Here is a 20,000-nt window from a genome sequence, read left to right as displayed (position 1 = left end):
ACTGAAACACTGTACACAGTACTACTCAAGTACTGCTCACAGTACTACTCAAATACTGCGTACAGTACTACTCACATACTGCACACAGTACTACTCAAACACTGAACACAGTACTACTCGCATACTGCACACAGTACTACTCGCATACTGCACACAGTACTACTCAAATACTGAACACAGTACTACTGAAACACTGTACACAGTACTACTCAAATACTGAGCACTGTACTACTCAAATACTGCGTACAGTACTACTCGCATACTGCCCACAGTACTACTCAAATACTGCCCACAGTACTACTGAAACACTGTACACAGTACTACTCAAATACTGCTCACAGTACTACTCAAATACTGCGTACAGTACTACTCGCATACTGAACACAGTACTACTCAAATACTGAACACAGTACTACTGAAACACTGTACGCAGTACTACTCAAATACTGAGCACAGTACTACTCAAATACTGCGTACAGTACTACTCGCATACTGCACACAGTACTACTCAAATACTGAACACAGTACTACTGAAACACTGTACACAGTACTACTCAAATACTGCTCACAGTACTACTCAAATACTGCGTACAGTACTACTCACATACTGCACACAGTACTACTCAAACACTGAACACAGTACTACTCGCATACTGCACACAGTACTACTCGCATACTGCACACAGTACTACTCAAATACTGTACACAGTACTACTCAAATACTGAACACAATACTACTCAAAAACTGAACACAGTACTACTCAAACACTGCCCACAGTACTATTGAAATACTGCACACGGTACTACTGAAACACTGCACACGGTACTACTGAAATACTGCACACAGTACTACTGAAATACTGCACACAGTACTACTGAAATACTGCACACAGTACTACTGAAATACTGCACACAGTACTACTGAAACACTGTACACAGTACTACTGAAATACTGCACACAGTACTATTGAAACACTGCACACAGTACTACTCAAATTCTGCACATAGTACTACTGACAAGAATACTGACAGCAGAAATTTGATTATTAGTTTTGTTAATACTACAGATTATTAGTATTTAAGTACAGAAAGGAACATACGGCTCTCTCTCTCGCTCTCTCTCTGTCTCTCTCGCTCTCTTTCTCTCTTGCTCTCTTTCTCTCTCTCGCTCTCTTTCTCTCTCTTTCTCTCTCTCGCTCACTCTCTCTCTCTCTTTCACTCACTCACACATACTATACTATACTCACACATATATATATATATATATATATATATATATATATATATATATCTGTGTGTCTCTCTCTGTCGCTCTTGCTCTCTTTCACTCACTCACTCACACATATTCATTTATATATGTATGAATATGATATCTATCTGTGTGTCTCTCTCTTTGGCCCAGAATAGACCTGTGGTATTTTTCACCAATCATGAGCCTCTGAATGAGATCCATGTTGTTGTTCAGAGTGAGATGTTTGTGTGTTTGAGGATCTCTGGTTCTCCCAGAGAGGACTCAGGAAACCCGTCAGAGTGAGAAGTCTGTCCTCTCTTCTTCCTCTGTTGTCTTTCTTTCTGATGCCTGTTTTTTGTATTTTACTTCCTGTTGTTGTTTACATTTCTTTATGCTTTCTCTCTTTCAACCATCCTCTGTGTGTCTTTATGTTTTTCATTTATCGTGTTTTGTTCGTGTTTAGTTCCTTTCCAACTTTTCTTGTTTTAGTTTTTCTTGCTTTCGTTCATGTTCTGACTCTATTTCTTCCGTTCTCATTGTTACTGTCTGTTTCTTTCTGTTGATAGTTTTTGTTTGTCTTATTTTCACGTCTGTCTCTCTGTGTGCTTGTTGTCCTTTAACTTGTAGTTTTATTTTTCTTTATTGTCCTTGTCCTTCCTCACACTCACTTCCCGTTTCCCGTTTCCTGTTTCCCGTTTCCTGTTTACTGTCGATGAGCAGAAACACACATGGACAGTGTGAGTAGTATTAGTTTCCATCATGTCGCTGTATGAACGCTGCCGTTTCATCGTGGTGAGTCAAGAAAAGAGGATTTACTCTGAAAAACTAGGCGAGAGACACAGACGGAGAGAGAGAGAGAGAGATTCATGTATTAATATGATTAATATTTGTGTTGTTGTGTCATCGGGATTTTATTTTGTGACTCCCCATCAGCAGACCAGAAAAACACACTTGTGATTTAACACTGTACCGCTTTTATTTTCTTAACTTAAAACAGGAAGTGCTGAAGCAGCTGCAGGGCACCATAGAAGAAGATTCCGGAGAGGCGTCTGGCTCTCAGCTGGAGCTCATCGAAAGACTGAAAGGTGAACAAAGTAAAGGCACACACACAGACATATTTATATATGTATTTATATATACACATACACACATATACATTCTCTATAACCTGATAACTGTGTCTCTTCTCCTCCAGAGATGAGCCTGGAGTCTGCAGGGTTTAAGGCCCGGTCGAGGCCTCCTCTGCCCCCCTCGTCCTCCTCCAGCTCGGCCTCTTCTGGTTCTGGAGCTGGAGGAGCAGCTGGAGGCTCCGGAGCTCCAGGCCCCTCAACCACCACTGGCTTCCCCAGGAGAGGGCTGCCGACTGCGGGCAGAGACGGCCATGACCGCTGCCTGGAGGAGCTCGAGAAGGAGAGGTACTGCTAAGAGTACTAACAGTACTACTGAGTGTACTACTGAGAGTACTGACGGTACTTTAATACTGTAGCTAGTGATTTACTGACTACATTAAAAAATACAATAAAAATGTATATATTAGTACTGTCAGATTTAAAATGCTCTCTCTCTCTCTCTCTCTCTCTCTCTCTCTCTCTCTCTCTCTCTCTCTCTCTCTCTCTCTCTCTCTCTCTCTCTCTCTCTCTCTCTCTCTCTTGATTGGCTTCTCTCTATCTCTGCTTTGTGATTGGCTGCTGCTCCCTGACAGGTCTCTCCTATTGGCTGAGCTGGAAAAGGAGGAGAAGGAGAAGGACTGGTACTACGCTCAGCTGCAGAATCTCACCAAGAGGATTGACAGTCTGCCGCTCACTGAGAACGTAAATACTCTTTTTACACGTTTTTTGTTGTTGTCCCCTCTCTAAATACTACAATACCCATAAGCCCTGGCTGCTCTGGGCGAGGTTTATGCATGACGGGAGTTTTTCTCGTGTCAGTTCACTCTGCAGACGGACATGAGTCGCCGTCAGCTGGAGTTCGAGGCCCGTCAGATCCGCTCGGCGATGGAGGAGCAGCTGGGCTCCTGTCAGGAGATGGAGAGGAGAGCTCAGGTGAGATCACACCTGGAGGCTGGTTCACCTGTGTGAACCCCGACACTCAAACCTGACGTGTGTGTGTGTGTGTGTGTGTGTGTGTGTGTGTGTGTGTGTGTGTGTGTGTGTGTGTGTGTGTGTGTGTGTGTGTGTGTGTGTGTGTGTGTGTGTGTGTGTTCAGGACCGCGTGTCTCGTATTCAGCAGATCGATAAGGACATCCTGCGACTGGGAGCACGGCTGCAGGTAAGCTCACCTGTTCTTTGTTGTAATTATAGTTTTCTACAGAATTTTCAGAAGATTTTCAAAATAAAATATGAAAGAAATGGTTTTTTCCATCCGCTCCTGTCTAAAATAATGCGCTTAAGCATTTTATTTTTTGTCGTCAAAAAGACATTTTATATTTTTCAGGTGAGAAAGGAACCATTTAACGCTGATGGTACTACTGACAGTAGTACTACTTTAAATACTTCTACTACTAATGGTATTGCTGAGAGTTTTAGTGTATACTGATACTGCCACCACCACTGTGCTGTTTCTGCTTGTGGTACTAATACACAGAAAATACACAAAGAAGCCAGAGAAAGAGAGGTACTATTGATTCGGCTAATACTGTAAATACTACAATACTTGAACACATTCATACTAGTACTGCTACTACAAATACTGGTTGGTTTACTGCTGCCACAAATATTACTTCTACTGTTTATACAACAAAAAACTACGGGTACAAAACGGTTAAGTATATAGATATATAGTGAATTGTAAGTCGCTTTGGATAAAAGCGACTGTAATGGTAATGGCTAATACTGTTGCCGTACTATTACAGTACTGGTACTTCTGCACATTGTACTACTATCACTGTAGCTGTGAGTAGTACTGCTAACACTACTGTTAGTACTATTATACATCTTTTTATTTGCCTAAAATAATGTGCTTAGGTTTTTTATCTTTTGTGTAGTCAAAATATAAAAAGCTTTTTTATAATTTTGATTATTGTTCATGTGAGAAAGGGGGGAATATTTACATGCACATAGGGGTGTAACGATACACGTATTGGCATTGAACCGTTCGGTACGGGGCTCACGGTTCGGTACGCATTACAAACCGAACAATAATAATATTAAATTGCTTTTGAAAAAAAATATAGCTGAAATTGGTGGAGCCACTATGCTCAAACATGGCAACCCACCCGACGTAACGTGATGTCCTTCCCTGATTCGCCACGCTCCTATCACGTGACCGGATGTTCACAAACAACAACAGTCTTGATTACCGATCGACTACCAGGTTAATTCAACATGGACAACTGATTACAGGTGTTGTTGACCGTGTTGTCTTTACTAGCAGCTGTTGTTCAGTTAAAGTCCTCATTATTACGGTGGAAACAGCTGTTAATGGAGCGATTAGTGAGCGGCGTGACCAGCGGAGTTATCAGACCTACCGAGCGGCCCTCTGAAGTAACGGTTAGCGGCTTTAGAGAGGACGGACACAAAACGGAGGACTTTCCTTTTCTTATTAATGTTTATCTTGTTCTGTACAACAAGTTAACACACATAAACTATAAAGGAACAAAACATGGATTGCTCTCCAGTAGGACAGAGACTTCAGCAGAGCTACGAGTGAGAACAGACAACGACACTGAGGGAACGAGTGTGACGAGTGTTGATCACATTTATGGATCATAATCTATTACATTTTTATGTGTAAGTGTTGCTTTTAATGTAAATATGAGATAGAGATAGAGCAAGAGCCGCAGTGCTGTAACTAAGTCTGAAAAATAAAACTTCTAAAGCTTTCCAGGAAATGTGTCTGTTTGAGTTTATAGAGGAAGATTTTAGAGAAGATCTTAAGTATCAAACACAACCTTTCATTTTTAAAGACTACTTGAGAGTCTCACCAGCGAGGATTTGGCATTTCTGCTTTTTTGCTGTACTGAAAACGTACCGAACCGTGGCACCACTGTATCGTATTGAACCGAACCGAGAATTTTGTGAAACGTTACACCCCTACATGCACACCTTAAAACCGTCTGGATAGCGCTATGCTAACGCTATTTTATGCTATCGCTAAACCGGAAGAACGAATATAATTGCGTTAGAGCCGGAAGTGATAAAAAAGGGGCGGGGCATCATAAATGTGAGTAAACAGCTGGTGGAGCTAATTCTACAGTCAGGTGCCATTAAGCCACCACAGAAGAAGAAGACTTTCTTTTGAGTATTTTCTGGAAATTCAGTTGTATTTCTCTCTCTCCCCCCCCCCCCCCCCCCTCCCCAGGTGGAGGAAGCTCAGGGGGCGACCGACAGCAGCGGATTGGCCGGAGCTCAGGTGAGCGCCAGCGGCCGGTTGGACCAAGAGGCAGCCAATGAGACGAGCTACTCTGTGCCTCGACGAATCACCAGCCACCTCGGAACGAAGGTGATTAAATCTGCCTAGCAACACAACTACAAAAACTCCTAACCCTCCACCAAATCTGTTCCCCCCTACAGGTGGAGATGGTGTACACTGTATAAAGTTTTGTGTCGCCCCCTACAGGTGGAGATGGTGTACACTGTAAATAGTTTTCTGTGTCGCCCCCTACAGGTGGAAATGGTGTACACTGTAAATAGTTTTCTGTGTCGCCCCCTACAGATGGAGATGGTGTACACTGTAAATAGTTTTCTGTATCACCCCCTACAGGTGAAGATGGTGTACACTGTATAAAGTTTTCTGTTTCGCCCCCTGCAGGTGGAGATGGTGTACAGTCTTCTGTCGATGTTGGGGACTCACGATAAAGACGACATGTCGCGGACGCTGCTCGCCATGTCAAGCTCGCAGGACTCGTGCATCGCAATGCGTCAGTCTGGCTGTCTGCCGCTGCTCATCCAGCTGCTGCATGGCAACGACAAGGACTCCCTGCTGCTAGGTAAGCTAGTTCCCACAGAAGTGAAGTGTTCTTGTCTGTTTCTCACAGGTAACTCACCTGTTCGCTTACATTAGGTAACTCCCGCGGCAGCAAAGAGGCTCGTGCGCGTGCGTCGGCTGCGCTGCACAACATCGTTCACAGTCAGCCTGACGACAAGAGGGGCCGGCGGGAGATCAGAGTGCTCCACCTGCTGGAGCAGGTCCGCCATTACTGCGAGGAGTGTTGGAGCTGGCAGGAGAACCACGAGAGGGGCGTTGATCAGGAGGACAACCCCAGTGAGTGATGTCACACACACACTGACCAATCAGGAGGACAGACAGCAATATGTATATTATGTGTAATAGTTAATGTATAGTGTCAACACAGCGTTTCAAAGATGGAGAGAAATGTTGCTAATAAAGTAAACCATAACTAGAAATGGAGAGATGTTGGGCAACGTGTTCACAGAATTATACACACATAATATAGATATATAATATTTATACTGCGTCTTCAGTGCCGTCTCCAGTGGAGCATCAGATCTGTCCGGCCGTCTGCGTCCTCATGAAGCTTTCATTTGATGAAGAACATCGACACGCCATGAACGAACTCGGTCAGTAGGACCATCAACTGGTTTAATGTTTGACTGGTTTAATGTTTGACTGGTTTAATGTTTGACTGGTTTAATGTTTGACTGGTTTAATGTTTGGCTGGTTTAATGTTTGACTGACTGGTTTAATGTTTGACTGACTGGTTTAATGTTTGACTGGTTTAATGTTTGACTGACTGGTTTAATGTTTGACTGACTGGTTTAGTGTTTGACTAATGTAATGTCTGACTGGTTTAATGTCTGACTGGTTTAATGTTTGACTGGTTACTGGTTTAATGTTTGACTGGTTTAATGTTTGGCTGGTTTAATGTTTGACTGACTGGTTTAATGTTTGACTGACTGGTTTAGTGTTTGACTGACTGGTTTAATGTTTGACTGACTGGTTTAATGTTTGACTGGTTTAACGTCTGACTGGTTTAACGTCTGACTGGTTTAATGTCTGACTGGTTTAATGTTTGACTGGTTTAATGTTTCATCTCTGGTATTCATACCCTCTGTATGGCTGCGGGTTATTTGTCCCTGCAGGCGGTCTGCAGGCGGTGGCTGAGCTGCTGCAGGTGGACTGTGAGATGTTCGGTCTGAGCAGCGATCATTACAGCGTCACCTTGCGGCGATACGCCGGCATGGGGCTCACCAACCTCACCTTTGGAGACGTAGCCAATAAGGTCGGAGGAAAACACAAACATTTACTCATCAATCACAACTCAATCATCACACACACACACACACACACACACACACCTACACACCTCTCTAACTCTGTATCCATTCAGATCACAGCTTCACGTTGTTGTTTTCCCATCAGGCCACGCTGTGCTCCATGAAGGGCTGTATGAGAGCGATGGTCGCTCAGCTGAAGTCTGACAGTGAAGACCTGCAGCAGGTAAACTCACCTGTGTTTAATGACAGTTTAGATTTATAGAACTTCTAAACGCAACTCTGAGCTCATCGCCTGCACGATGGAGGCTTTTGTCTCAGTTTGTCTTTGTCCTGTTAATTGTTTTTTCTAGGTGATAGCAAGTGTGTTGAGGAACCTGTCGTGGCGTGCTGATGTGAACAGTAAGAAGACGCTGCGTGAGGTCGGCAGCGTGCGAGCGCTGACCGGCTGCGCTCTCGAGATCCAGAAGGTAAATAACAACTAATCAACCCTCTGATCACGAAGACGTTACGAGGCGTTTCTTCTCCTGTGTCTCCTGTCTCGATTTACTCTCTGTGGTCTTGATTTTTTCACTTCAAAATAAAAGTCCTTCTCCTCCTATAGAAACAGAACCATCATGACTACAAGTAGAGAGAACTAGAACATGTCTTTAGTGCCGAATAACACAGTTATGACATCAATCATTACAAAGTTGAATTTCTTTGATCATTTATTTTACAAAAATTAGAAAACAATAGAATTTATTTATCCAACATTTACAAGTTTTACCAATGTAGGAAAAACATGGAGGCTCTCCTCTCCCTTCCCCTCCCCTCTCCTCTCCTCCCTTCTCCTCTCCTCTCCTCTCCTCTCTTCTCCTCTCCTCTCTCTCCTCTTCTCTCCTCTCCTCGTTCACTTCCTGAAGTTCAGTCAAAATTTCTCTGATTTGCTGTCACATGACTGTTGGTCTCAGATGAATCAATCATGACTTCATAGTTTCACCGAGGAGCTCACAATTTAATGTTTTTACACAATCTGTTTAAAGCGAACGCTTTATTTGAGAGATTTTAAATGAGAACATGTTATAGATTAAATATCATTTTAAGCTTTGTTTTGATGTTTTCGGACTGAAGTGTTCGTCACACATGATGTGTTCAAGGACTGTCGGAAAGATGTAAATCTGCCGATAATGACATCTTTTACAGCTTCTGGCTGATAAACGGTGTAGTTTTGGCGATTGTTTAAAGAAAACATGTCTTTCCATCCCACCGGCAGGTTTTGGTGTTCAGAGGGTTAAATGTTGTTTTTCTGTAAATCATTCTGAGCTCTGAAATTGGTTCTTCTGCAGTTTTTAACTTTGTTTCTTCTTCTTCTTCAGGAGTCGACTCTGAAGTCCGTACTGAGCGCACTCTGGAACCTGTCGGCTCACTGCACAGAGAACAAGGCGGACATCTGCGCGGTGGACGGTGCTCTGGCGTTTCTGGTGGGAACGCTGACTCACCGCAGCCACACCAACACGCTTGCCATCATCGAGAGCGGCGGCGGGATCCTCCGCAACGTCTCCAGCCTCATCGCCACCAACGAAGCGCACAGGTAAAGAGAGTCGGGCCGCTCACCTGAAGCAGCGCTGTCATTATTTCAGACACTCCAGCCGTATATCCGCCAAACACAAAGCCTTGAGTCAGCAGTGAGGGAACATTATGGATATAAATGACCAGGGAGTCATGTGATCTATTACACAATTTAACCTTCATAGTGTGAAAAAAAAAAAAGTTTAACTGACGATTGTCATCGGCCTCAGAAATTCAGAATAGTAAAATATATCTATATATATTCTATATATATATATATACACACATATACATAAGTATAAGGAGATGTATAATAATGTGCTTAGAGCTTGTGTTTACATTTTTACAGATTACATGTTAACACATCACGATAATGTTATAATTTCAGCCAGTACTCATTTTCACTTAGCAGAGCCTGAAGGCATCATAATGTAACGGAAGTGAACCTCCTTGGTTAGCTGTTAGCGGTGCTGCTAACGTTACTAGCTCTCCTCCTGTTGGTTTAAACACTGATTGGTTGTTTACAATGAAACATTATCAGAGACTAGAAACACATGTTCTACTGAATACTGGAGGAGAACCATCGTCAGGAAAACTTTATTTACACTGTGATGGTTAACGGTAAAACTTTATTTACACTCTGATGGTTAACGGTAAAACTTTATTTACACTGTGATGGTTAACGTTAAACTTTATTTACACTCTGATGGTTAACGGTAAAACTTTATTTACACTCTGATGGTTAACGTTACACCACGAGTATAAACCATCAACATTCGCTGTGTGGATTAAATTCTGAAAACTCATGGCTCTCTTCTCCCTGTGTGTTGTCCTGCAGGCAGATCCTGCGTGAGCATGGCTGCCTGCCGACTCTGCTGCAGCACCTGAAGTCCCACAGTTTGACCATCGTGTCCAACGCCTGTGGGACGCTCTGGAATCTGTCGGCCAGGGACGCCAAAGACCAGGAGGCATTGTGGGAGCTGGGAGCCGTCGGCATGCTGCGCAACCTCATTCACTCCCGGCACAAGATGATCGCCATGGGCAGCGCCGCCGCCCTGCGCAACCTGATGGCCAATCGGCCGGCACGCTACAAGGACGCCAGCGTGGTGTCGCCGGGCGCTGGCGCCCCGTCGCTGCACGCTCGCAAACAGAAGGCATTGTTCGAGGAGCTGGACGCCCAGCAGCTGTCTGAGACTTTCGACAACATCGACAACCTGAGCCCGAAGGCGGCGCACAGGAAGGGGCGGGGCTGTAATGGCGCCGGAGGAGGAGGAGCTGGAGGGAGCGCGACACGCTCGTACACCAACACGCCGGTGTTGTCGAGCCCGAAGAACGGAGATGGATCGAAGAGGTCGAGTGAGGAGGTGCCGTACGCCCGGACGGTGTTCCCGCCCAGCGTCCGAGCGTCTAGCGACAGCCTCAACAGCGTCACGAGTGCCGACGGGTACGGAAACCGCGGCAAGACGAAACCGTCAACGGAGCCGTTCTACTCGTCCGACGAGAACGGAGCCAACAAGTGCTGCGTCTACAGGAAGTACCCGGCCGACCTGGCGCACAAGATCCGCAGCGCCAACCACATGGCGGACGATGACGGCGCTGAGTTGGACACGCCCATCAACTACAGCCTCAAGTACTCGGACGAACAGCTGAACTCTGGGAGACAGAGTCCGAGTCACCGCGGCAGTATCGAGAGCGACGAGGACGACGAGCTGGATGCCCGGCTGAGGAGGAGGAACAACGGCGGTGACTCGGCGGCAACCAGCAGCCGCGTAGCATCCGCCGCGCAGCCTCGCTATGTTGTTGCAGCGCCAAATTCAAACTACGGCGGTGACGCGGCGGTCGAGCAGCCAATCGACTACAGCCTGAAGTATGGCACCGACGCCGCACGAAAACCGCTGTTCAAGCCGGAGGAGACTGCCGCCCCCTCCGGCCCACCTCCTCCGTCGTCCTCTGGCAACAAGCTCCGCCCCCCTCCTCCCCCAGCCAATCGGACAGTACCAAAAGGCAACCAGGAGTCGACGCAGACGTACTGTGTGGAGGACACACCCATCTGCTTCTCCAGAGGCAGCTCGCTCTCCTCACTGTCATCGTCGGAGGAAGATGAAGATGGTGATGTCATCGAGAGGAAGAGGAGAGGTGGGAGGGGCGGCGGCAGTAACGATTACCCGACACTTCCTGTCAGCGAGAAAGACGCACATGAGCATCAGCAGAGGCAGCAGAAGGAGGCGGAGAGCCAGACCGCCACTGCTGCCGCCGCCGCTGCCGCAGCAGCCGCCGCTTCCGCTCCCTCCTCACGAGGACGACGTGGTCACCATCACCATCACGGCCACGCCCACCACCATCACCACCACCATGTGACGTCATCATCGGGCGCCAGGACTCCCAAGAGTCCTCCGGAGCAGCCATACGCTCAGGAGACGCCACTGATGTTCAGCCGCTGCACATCGGTCAGCTCCCTCGACAGCTTCTCCACGTCCTCCATAGCCAGCTCCGTGCGCTCCAGCGAGCCGTGCAGTGGCATGCCGAGTGGCGTGGTCAGCCCCAGCGACCTGCCCGACAGTCCGGGACAGACCATGCCGCCGAGCCGCGCCAAGACGCCGCCGCCGCCGATTCCTCCACCGACACAGAGTGCCAAGGAGGAGGAGAAGACCAAGAAAAAGAAGGACGAAGAGGAGAGCAGCGCGGACGTCCTGCTGCACTTTGCCACAGAGAGCACGCCGCACGGCTTCTCCAGAGCCTCCAGTCTGAGCGCGCTCAGTCTGGACGAGCCGTTCATCGTGGCGGAGATGAGAGGGAATGAAGAGGAAGAGGAGAGAGGGAACAAGGAGAGGAAGGACGAGGAGGGGGCGAAACCCATCCTCGACGAATCTGACGACGACGAGATCCTGGAGGCGTGCATCAACATGGCCATGCCCAAGTCGTCACGGAAACCAAAGAAACAGCAACAAGCAGCGCCAAGGAAACCCAGCCAGCTTCCTGTTTATAAGCTCCACCCACCTCAGAGTCGTGGCCAATCGCAGCAGAGGAAGGACGCGCCTCCGCCGTCGGAGGAGGTGCCGAGAGTTTACTGTGTGGAGGGAACGCCGCTCAACTTCTCCACCGCCACCTCGCTCAGTGACCTCACCATGGACTCCCCGCCCAATGAGGAGGCGGCAGCAGTTGCTGTCGCAACTGTAGCCCCGCCCACCTCCGGCCAGAGGAGAGGGGCGGGGCTCCCGGAGGGCGAGAATGGTGACGACATCCTCGCCGAGTGCATCAGCGCTGCCATGCCCAAAGCCAAACCCAGAAAACCAATCAGAGCGTCGGTGAACAGCGAGCACCTCCAAGCTCCTCCTTCGGTCCCGCCCCCTCTCGCCCTGCAGCAGCAGCAGAAGAAGAAGCCAACGTCGCCGGTAAAGCCGATGCCCCAGCGGGCGGCGTACGGCATCGCCAAAGCAAAACCAGGGTTTGCCTTTGACTCGCCACACCACTACACGCCCATCGAGGGCACGCCGTGCTGCTTCTCGCGCAATGACTCGCTGAGCTCGCTGGACTTTGATGAAGACGACGGGGGCGGCGGTGGAGAGAAGGACGAGGAGAAGAAAAAAAAAGAAGAAGAGGGCAGGAAGAGGAAGCAGCAGACGGCGGCTGTTTTCCCTCGAACGAAACCGGCGACCAACGCAACGGAGTCCGACGAGAAGCAGAAGTTTGCCATCGAGGACACGCCCGTCTGCTTCTCCAGGAACTCGTCTCTGAGCTCTCTGAGCGACATCGACCAGGAGAACAACAACAAGGAGTTCGCTCCGCCTCCCGAGAAGAAAGATGGCAGCAAAGCAGGAGGAAAGTCTCCTCCTCCTGCTCCTCCTCCACAAGAGGAGTTGAAGCCCCGCCCCCCTGCGGCAAGCTGCTACGCTCCCAAAGCGTTCCACGTGGAGGACACGCCCGTCTGCTTCTCCAGGAACTCGTCGCTCAGCTCGCTGAGCATCGACTCGGAGGACGACCTGCTGCAGGAGTGCATCAGCTCCGCCATGCCCAAGAAGAAGAAGAAGGCTGCAGCCACCGCCGCCGCTGCCGTGGCCACAACACTTCCTGCTTCCAAAGCCGAGGATGACATTTTGGCCGAGGAGGAGCCTTCGGAGGCGCCGAGAAGCCCCGCCTCCCCTGACTCAGAGACATTCGATTGGAAGGCAATCCAAGAAGGTGCCAACTCCATCGTAAGCAGCCTGAACGCTGCAGCCGCCGCCGCCACGCCGCTGTCACGCCAGCCATCATCGGACTCCGACTCGGTTCTCTCCCTGAAGTCTGTGGGCTCACCGTTCCGCCTTCCAGCAGCCAATAACAACGCAGAAGAAGAAGGGGAGGAGAAGGGGGAGGTGGCGATGAAGCGAGGGGGGAGGATCCTGAAGGGTGGAGAACGCAGCACGCTGGAGGCCAAGAAGAAGAAGGAGGAAGTGGAGGAGGAGGAGGCGGCGAAGGCGTTGAAAGGCGGGAAGAAAGTGTACAGGAGTCCTTTCACGGGGAAACCGAGGGCAGAGCCATCTGCCAGGGGGCGGAGCAAACCCAGAGCGGCAGCCGTGGCTAAACCTCCGGGAAGCAGCGACGGCACTGACAGAGGAGGCGGGTCTTCTCGGGACTCCACGCCGTCCCGCTCTTCCTCGGCAGCCAATCAGAAAGGAGGGAAGCTGCTTCAGATGCCGCGCACGGCGTCTCCAGGAAGTGCGTCATCATCGTCGTCTTCGGCCTCAAGACCGGCCAAACAGAGTGGGCCGGCGAGGAGCGGTGGTAGTGGCGGTGGTGGCGGAGGCATCCCGAGGAGCGAGTCGGCATCGAGGGTCGGCGGCTCCACCGCGGCCAAGAAGCAGAAGGCTGAGCCAGAGAAGCCAGCGCTGGTCCGTCAGTCGACCTTCATCAAAGAAGCGCCGAGTCCGACGCTGAAGAGGAAGCTGGAGGAGTCGGCGGCGGCGGTGACTGTAACGGCGTTAGAGTCACCATCCAGCCCCGATACGCCGCTACCGTCAACGACCAGGAGACACGACGTCAACCGCTCGCACTCCGAGAGCCCATCACGCCCACAGGAAGTGACCTCATCGCGGTTCAGCCGCACGGGCACCTGGAAGCGGGAAAGTAGCAGTGCTGGAGGAGAAGGAGGCGGGAGCAAACACTCAACGTCGTTGCCGCGCGTGGGGACGTGGAAGAGGACGGGGAGCTCGTCGTCGGTGCTGTCGGCATCATCGGAGTCCAGCGAGAAGGGGCGGAGCGAGGAGGAAAGCGGCGTGAGGTCCCAGGGAACGTGGAGGAAGGGGAAGAGCGGCGGCGACTCATCGGCCGGACGCTTCTCCGACAAATCAGAAGACGTGTGGGTCCGTCTGGAGGATTGTCCCGTCAACAACCCGCGCTCCTCCTCTTCCTGTTCGGCTCGCTCTCCCACCACCAACGCCCCGCCCGTCATAGACAGCCCCGCCCCCTCCAAGATACCCTCTTCCTCCTGCTCTTCTTCTTCTTCTTCTTCCAACCTCAACCTGCGCCGGAGCTGTGAGAGCCTCGACGACAAGCCGCCGCCGCCCGAACGCCCTCAACAACAACAACAACAACAACAACAACAACAGCAGCAGCGCAGTCAGCAGCGGAGCGGCGCCGTGGCGGCTCGGGTCAGCCCGTTCAACTACACGCCGAGTCCGAGGAAGAGCAACTCTGATGTCACCGCCACGCCCCCCACCACCACCACCACCACTACAACATCATCGTCTTCGTCGTCGACAACCCCCACGAGACCTTCGCTCATCCCGACCCCCGTCACTAAGAAACGGGAGCCGAAGGGCGGCGAGGGCGGCGGCAGCGGTGGAGAGCGCGGCTCGTACATCGTGACGTCGGTGTGAAAACAGGAAATGGGAAGAAGACTCGTAGTTAGCCACAAAATGGCCGCCACAGCTGGGACAGTTGACCGAAACGGAGGAAGTGTAAATACATAGGAAGAAAAAAACGTCAGAAAATGTTTGTTTGTGAACCGAACTGTACAGGAAGTGAGTCTGTATTTAAGTGCTAGCCCCGCCCCCCTCACCTGCTCTCTTCCCCCCTCATTGGCTCCTCTCACCTGCCAGTCAAGGTTCTTTATTCGATGAGAGAAAAACTTTAAAAATGAACTTTTTATGTTTTTATACCACTAAAAATGATGAGTAGCGCTTAGCTTCGCCCCTTTCTGCCTGTGATCCTGCATGGCCCCCGACCCCCCCCCCTTAACGATGACAGTTACCATGGTGATATAACAATGATAATGATGATGTTTCTGCTAGCTGTAGCGTTTTGAAGACAATTCTGCTCTTTCGGAAGTTTTCATGCTTTTTTTTCACGGAGTTTGGTTCTGAAAAAAAAAACACGATTTTGCTCCTGTCGTCGGGTGGAAATTAATTTATTCTCTCCTTTTGGAGACAGTTTGGTGAGCTCAACATGTCAGATGTGACTTTGCTGCAGTTTGAAAATGAGGGATTCACAGTTTGAGTCTTAAAATCATCCAAAAACATGAGTTTGGATTCTCAAGAAAACTTGTTTTTCTGGGACATAAAATGTTATTTGAACATATGTTTGAATTGTTTAAATCTAAAGACTTTGTCAGATGGATGTAAAAAAATCAGTTTTTCAGAACCTCACTCGTCACTCTCACAACGGCATTTATTCCAGAGGAGACGTTTGCTGCCAGCCGACTGAACTTTAAGATGAAACCACTTTGAATTGTTTTGAGTCCGTTCTTGAATTTCCTGGTGAATATTTTGGAGGATTTTAGTTTGAGGAATCGTCTGTTGGCTGAAAAACTTATCTTGCTCTGTCTCTTGTTGGAAAAACAAATAACACTGTAAAAACGTAAGTTATTGCTGTAAAACCTTAAAAACCTTTTAACTTTGAAGCACATAATTTAAAAACAAAAATTATTTTTTTTTTTTTTGCCAAAAAATGAGTTTCCACCGTGTTCTTCATGCTGTACCTTGAGTTTCACTGTTTTTATGTCTGCTGGAGGAAAACGAGTCAAAGGCTGAAATGTTTTTGGTGAAATGATAAACAGATAATGAACAATAAAATTCAACATTTTAGGTGCAAACGTCTCTGGTTGTTTGATTGATTGAGAAAATGAGAGATGGATTAAACATGAACATGTTTGTTGGAGAGATTATTTCTTGAGATTATTTAATTATATCTGGGTTTATATATATATATATATATATATATATCTCAGTGGAACTGTTGCAATAATGTAGATCCTCCTCCACTGTAGACCCTCCACTGATCCTCCTCCACTGTTGATCCTCCACTGTAGACCCTCCACTGCAGATCCACCACTGTACCCACCTCTAATGGAACAATCCCACCATGCAATGCTCCAAATGTGTGCAGTGTGTTATTATTAGCAGTAATATTCTAGTTTATTTAAAATGCAAATCCAAATGGTAAAACAGGATTTACATTTCCCATATTTCTAATATATTTATTATAGTTCTGTCACCTGTAGACTCTTATTTTGATATAGAAATATATATATAGAAATATAATTGTTACATCCAGCAGGTTCACGTCTATCACTGCAGCTAATAAGTAATTTAAATAACTCAAGTTAACATGAAGTCATGTGATGTCTGTATAATCCTGTAATACTATAATCCACAGGAGAGTCACATTTACTCAGCACACTTGTATATAAATATATATATTTTATTTCAAAACACTGCTGACTCATCACAGCACGATCAGAAGAAGAAGAAGAAGAACGGGTGAGTTCATAAAGATCAACAAAAAAAGTGACGTCTGGAAAGACAAGGACTGGAACCTCCACAGGAACTGGCTTCAGTGGAACTGTTGCAATAATGTAGATCCTCCTCCACTGTAGACCCTCCACTGATCCTCCACTGTTGATCCTCCACTGTAGACCCTCCACTGCAGATCCACCACTGTACCCGCCTCTAATGGAACAATCCCACCATGCAATGCTCCAAATGTGTGCTGTATGTGCAGTGTGTTATTATTAGCAGTAATACTCTAGTTTATTTAAAATGCAAATCCAAATGGTAAAACAGGATTTACATTTCCTATATTTCTAATATATTTATTATAGTTCTGTCACCTGTAGACTCTTATTTTGATACTGCAAACCGGAAACAAGGCTGTAATGTGTCTGACTTCACTTCCGGTCTTCGTCCTTCCTCTCCCTCTCTCTCTCTCTCTCTCTCTCTCTCTCTCTCTCTCTCTCTCATTCAGATGATGGACACTCAGAAGGTAAGAATCTGATCGATCGATGATCAATAACATCTGATCCGTCAGCTGACACACAGGAAACACGTGGAGGAAGAGAGAGAGGATTAGCTAGCTATTAGCTGTTAGCAGCCAAAGTCCCCCTCTCTCTGGTCGTGTCAGCATCACTTTGAATGAGGGATTTACAGATAAGACTATCTCTCTCTCTTTCTCTCTCTCTCTCTCTCTCTCTCTGGTAGAGTCACTATCAGTGTGAATGGACTGTCGATCAGCTGGTTTTATTTTATTTCCTTTGAAACTTTATCTTTAAAAAACTGCTCAGGTGTTTTCTCTCTTCAGGTAACTGGACCCTGTTCATTCTCTATGTAACTTGACCTCTCTCTCTGTCTGTCTGTCTGTGTCTCTGTCTCTCTCTCGCTATGTCTCTCTCTCTCTGTCTCTCTCTTTCTCTGTCTGTTTGTCTCTCGCTCTCTGTCGGTTTAACTTGACCTCTATTAAATGTTCAGTAGCAACACAATACTACAAGGACACGTAGTGTGTGATAGTTGTACTACCTGCAGTACTCAAAACCATGATACTGTGGTCTGATGGTGATGATGATGATGATGATGATGATCAATAGGTTTGACCAGAGGCTCTTACACTGTGAATGTCTTCTCTGAGTAATCAGTGTGCAGTGGAGGCTTCAGTAGACATGTAGGTCAGTGCAGGTGCTTCAGTGGGGGTTTACAGCCAAGCATGTGATATAGTAGATTTACAGAGGCACTGCTACTGCATCACATGCTAATCTGTTAAACCACTGCATCACATGCTAATCTATAAAACCACTGCATCACATGCTAATCTGTAAAACTACTGCATTACATGCTAATCTGTGAAACCACTGCATCAAATGCTAATCTGTAAAACCACTGCATCACATGCTAATCTGTAAAACCCCTGCATCACATACTAATCTGTAAAACCACTGCATCACATGCTAATCTGTAAAACCACTGCAACATCTGCTAATCTGTAAAAGCACTGCATCACGCGCTAATCTGTTAAACTACTGCATCACATGCTAATCTGTTAAACTACTGCATCACATGCTAATCTGTAAAACCACTGCATCAAATGCTAATTTGTAAAATCACTGCATCACGTGCTAATCTGTAAAACTACTGCATCACATGCTAATCTGTAAAACCACTGCAACATCTGCTAATCTGTAAAAGCACTGCATCACGCGCTAATCTGTTAAACTACTGCATCACATGCTAATCTGTAAAACCACTGCATCACATGCTTATCTGTAAAACTACTGCATCACATGCTAATCTGTAAAACCACTGCATCACGTGCTAATCTGTAAAAGCACTGCATCACGTGCTAATCTGTTAAACTACTGCATCACATGCTAATCTGTAAAACCACTTTATCACGTGCTAATCTGTAAAACCATTGCATCACATACTAATCTCTATAACCACTGCATCATCTGTAGAAAACTGTTAAAAAAACTACTTAAGTGTTTTGATGTTTTAAAAAGTGTTTCGTGTGTTGAACAGGAAGCTTTGTGCAGGATCATCAGCACTTTAGCCAATAAGAATGAAGAGCTCCAAACTTTCCTGGAAACAGTCGACAACACACTGACGGGACTCCAGGTCAGCAGCTGATTGGCTAAAATAGAGTAAAGGGAGGGGCTTAGAGAGAAGAGGGGGAATGATCTAAAATTAAAAAGACATAATAACTAAAGTAAACTTTGTCCATCCAATCAGGAGGAGTCTTGTAAGGTGATGTCAGAGCTGGAGGCGGAGCTTGAACAGCTAAGCTCCGCCCTGGAGGAGAAGGGGGCAGCGCTTTGTGATGTAATTAAAGAGGAGAAGCAGAGAAAAGAGGCGGAGCTTCAGGTAAAGATGCAATTTTTAGTTTGTTTTATAAACTTCTTTATTCCTGTTGTGTTTTTGTTCTATTTTTCATTATGTATCTTTAAAACCTCTATTTTTCTTTTCTTTGCTTCAACACAGTTTTGATTTCCGGCTTTATTCCTCACAGTTTCTAGTATTTAAATTTAAATTGAATGTTTTTTGCCTCAAAGTTGAAAAAACATTTGTCATTTAAAAATGTTTGATATTACTAAGAATTTTTTATCCCTATATACTTTTTTACTTTAAAAAATAAAAATGTATGCCAACATATTTTCTTCTAATTTTCTTTCCTTTCATGTATACTTTTAAAAAAGTATTTTTGGTTTGATTTTTTCAGAAGCAGATATTGGAGGGGAAGTCCGCTCTGCTGTCGTGTGAAGAACTGCTTGAGTTCGCAAATCAGACTCTGACGATCACCAACGAAGAAGAATTCTTAAAGGTAGTAAGAGAAGATGAAGAAGAAATAAATTCACCTTTTCTTATTAAAACCTTCCAGTTTATTAGTCGCCTAAAATAATGATTAAATTAACAATACAGTAAGACAAACATTAAAAAGCCCCTAACTTTGAAATTACTTTTAACAATAAATATTTAAAGTTTGTTTTGTCTGTTTTTTTTTTCAGGCTGCAAAACAAATCAAAGAAAGGTTTGTTCATTGTTTGAATATGATATGAGCTTATTAATATAATATCAAATATATTACTTAATATAAACATGAGTTAATGTTTGGATTTATTTATTTATGTAAATTATGTTTATTGAATGACACGTTTTATTATTAGTTTCTAGGTTTATGTTCATCCAGTTTACTGTCATTGTTCAGTTGTCACATTTTAATGTTCATTTATATGTATTTGTTGTTTTTGTTGAATTTGTTTTAATTCAATTTAATGCTGTTTTTTTTTACTTAATGAAATTAGT

General features: G+C 46.4%; 2 protein-coding genes across 5 annotated transcripts in view; both read left to right on the top strand.

Annotated features, from left to right (window-relative positions):
* LOC137890128 (adenomatous polyposis coli protein-like) overlaps positions 1-16,024 on the top strand; it is an 18,292-nt gene extending 2,268 nt beyond the window's left edge. The window contains exons 1-15 of one of the 4 annotated variants that reach the window (XM_068734245.1): positions 2,007-2,023; positions 2,229-2,316; positions 2,427-2,646; positions 2,934-3,042; positions 3,160-3,273; positions 3,437-3,499; positions 5,531-5,671; positions 5,981-6,158; positions 6,233-6,433; positions 6,655-6,750; positions 7,273-7,412; positions 7,553-7,630; positions 7,758-7,874; positions 8,763-8,977; positions 9,794-16,024. In XM_068734245.1, the coding sequence (XP_068590346.1) occupies positions 2,429-2,646; positions 2,934-3,042; positions 3,160-3,273; positions 3,437-3,499; positions 5,531-5,671; positions 5,981-6,158; positions 6,233-6,433; positions 6,655-6,750; positions 7,273-7,412; positions 7,553-7,630; positions 7,758-7,874; positions 8,763-8,977; positions 9,794-14,810 (6,687 nt within the window). In that variant the 5' untranslated portion in view covers positions 2,007-2,023; positions 2,229-2,316; positions 2,427-2,428 and the 3' untranslated portion in view covers positions 14,811-16,024. Of the gene's footprint in view, positions 1-2,006; positions 2,024-2,228; positions 2,326-2,426; positions 2,647-2,933; positions 3,043-3,159; positions 3,274-3,436; positions 3,500-5,530; positions 5,672-5,980; positions 6,159-6,232; positions 6,434-6,654; positions 6,751-7,272; positions 7,413-7,552; positions 7,631-7,757; positions 7,875-8,762; positions 8,978-9,793 lie in introns of those variants that run through there. The other 3 variants (XM_068734246.1, XM_068734244.1, XM_068734243.1) reach the window with 3 other exon arrangements.
* A 1,095-nt stretch (positions 16,025-17,119) lies between these two features.
* LOC137890129 (FSD1-like protein) lies at positions 17,120-19,725 on the top strand (the record flags this gene model as incomplete). Its single annotated transcript, XM_068734247.1, has 5 exons — positions 17,120-17,193; positions 18,720-18,815; positions 18,930-19,061; positions 19,417-19,518; positions 19,703-19,725. Coding segments are annotated over exons 1-5 (371 nt in total), but the record flags the coding sequence as incomplete, so codon positions are not given.
* Positions 19,726-20,000: the final 275 nt, after the last annotated feature.

Source organism: Cebidichthys violaceus, unplaced genomic scaffold (genome assembly GCF_023349555.1).
Source record: "Cebidichthys violaceus isolate CVI_PGR_0920_01 unplaced genomic scaffold, fCebVio1.0.p SCAF_614, whole genome shotgun sequence".
Classification (NCBI taxonomy): Eukaryota; Metazoa; Chordata; class Actinopteri; order Perciformes; family Stichaeidae; genus Cebidichthys; species Cebidichthys violaceus.
Note: the sequence above shows the minus strand (reverse complement) of the source record. Positions and strands in the feature narration are given on the sequence as shown.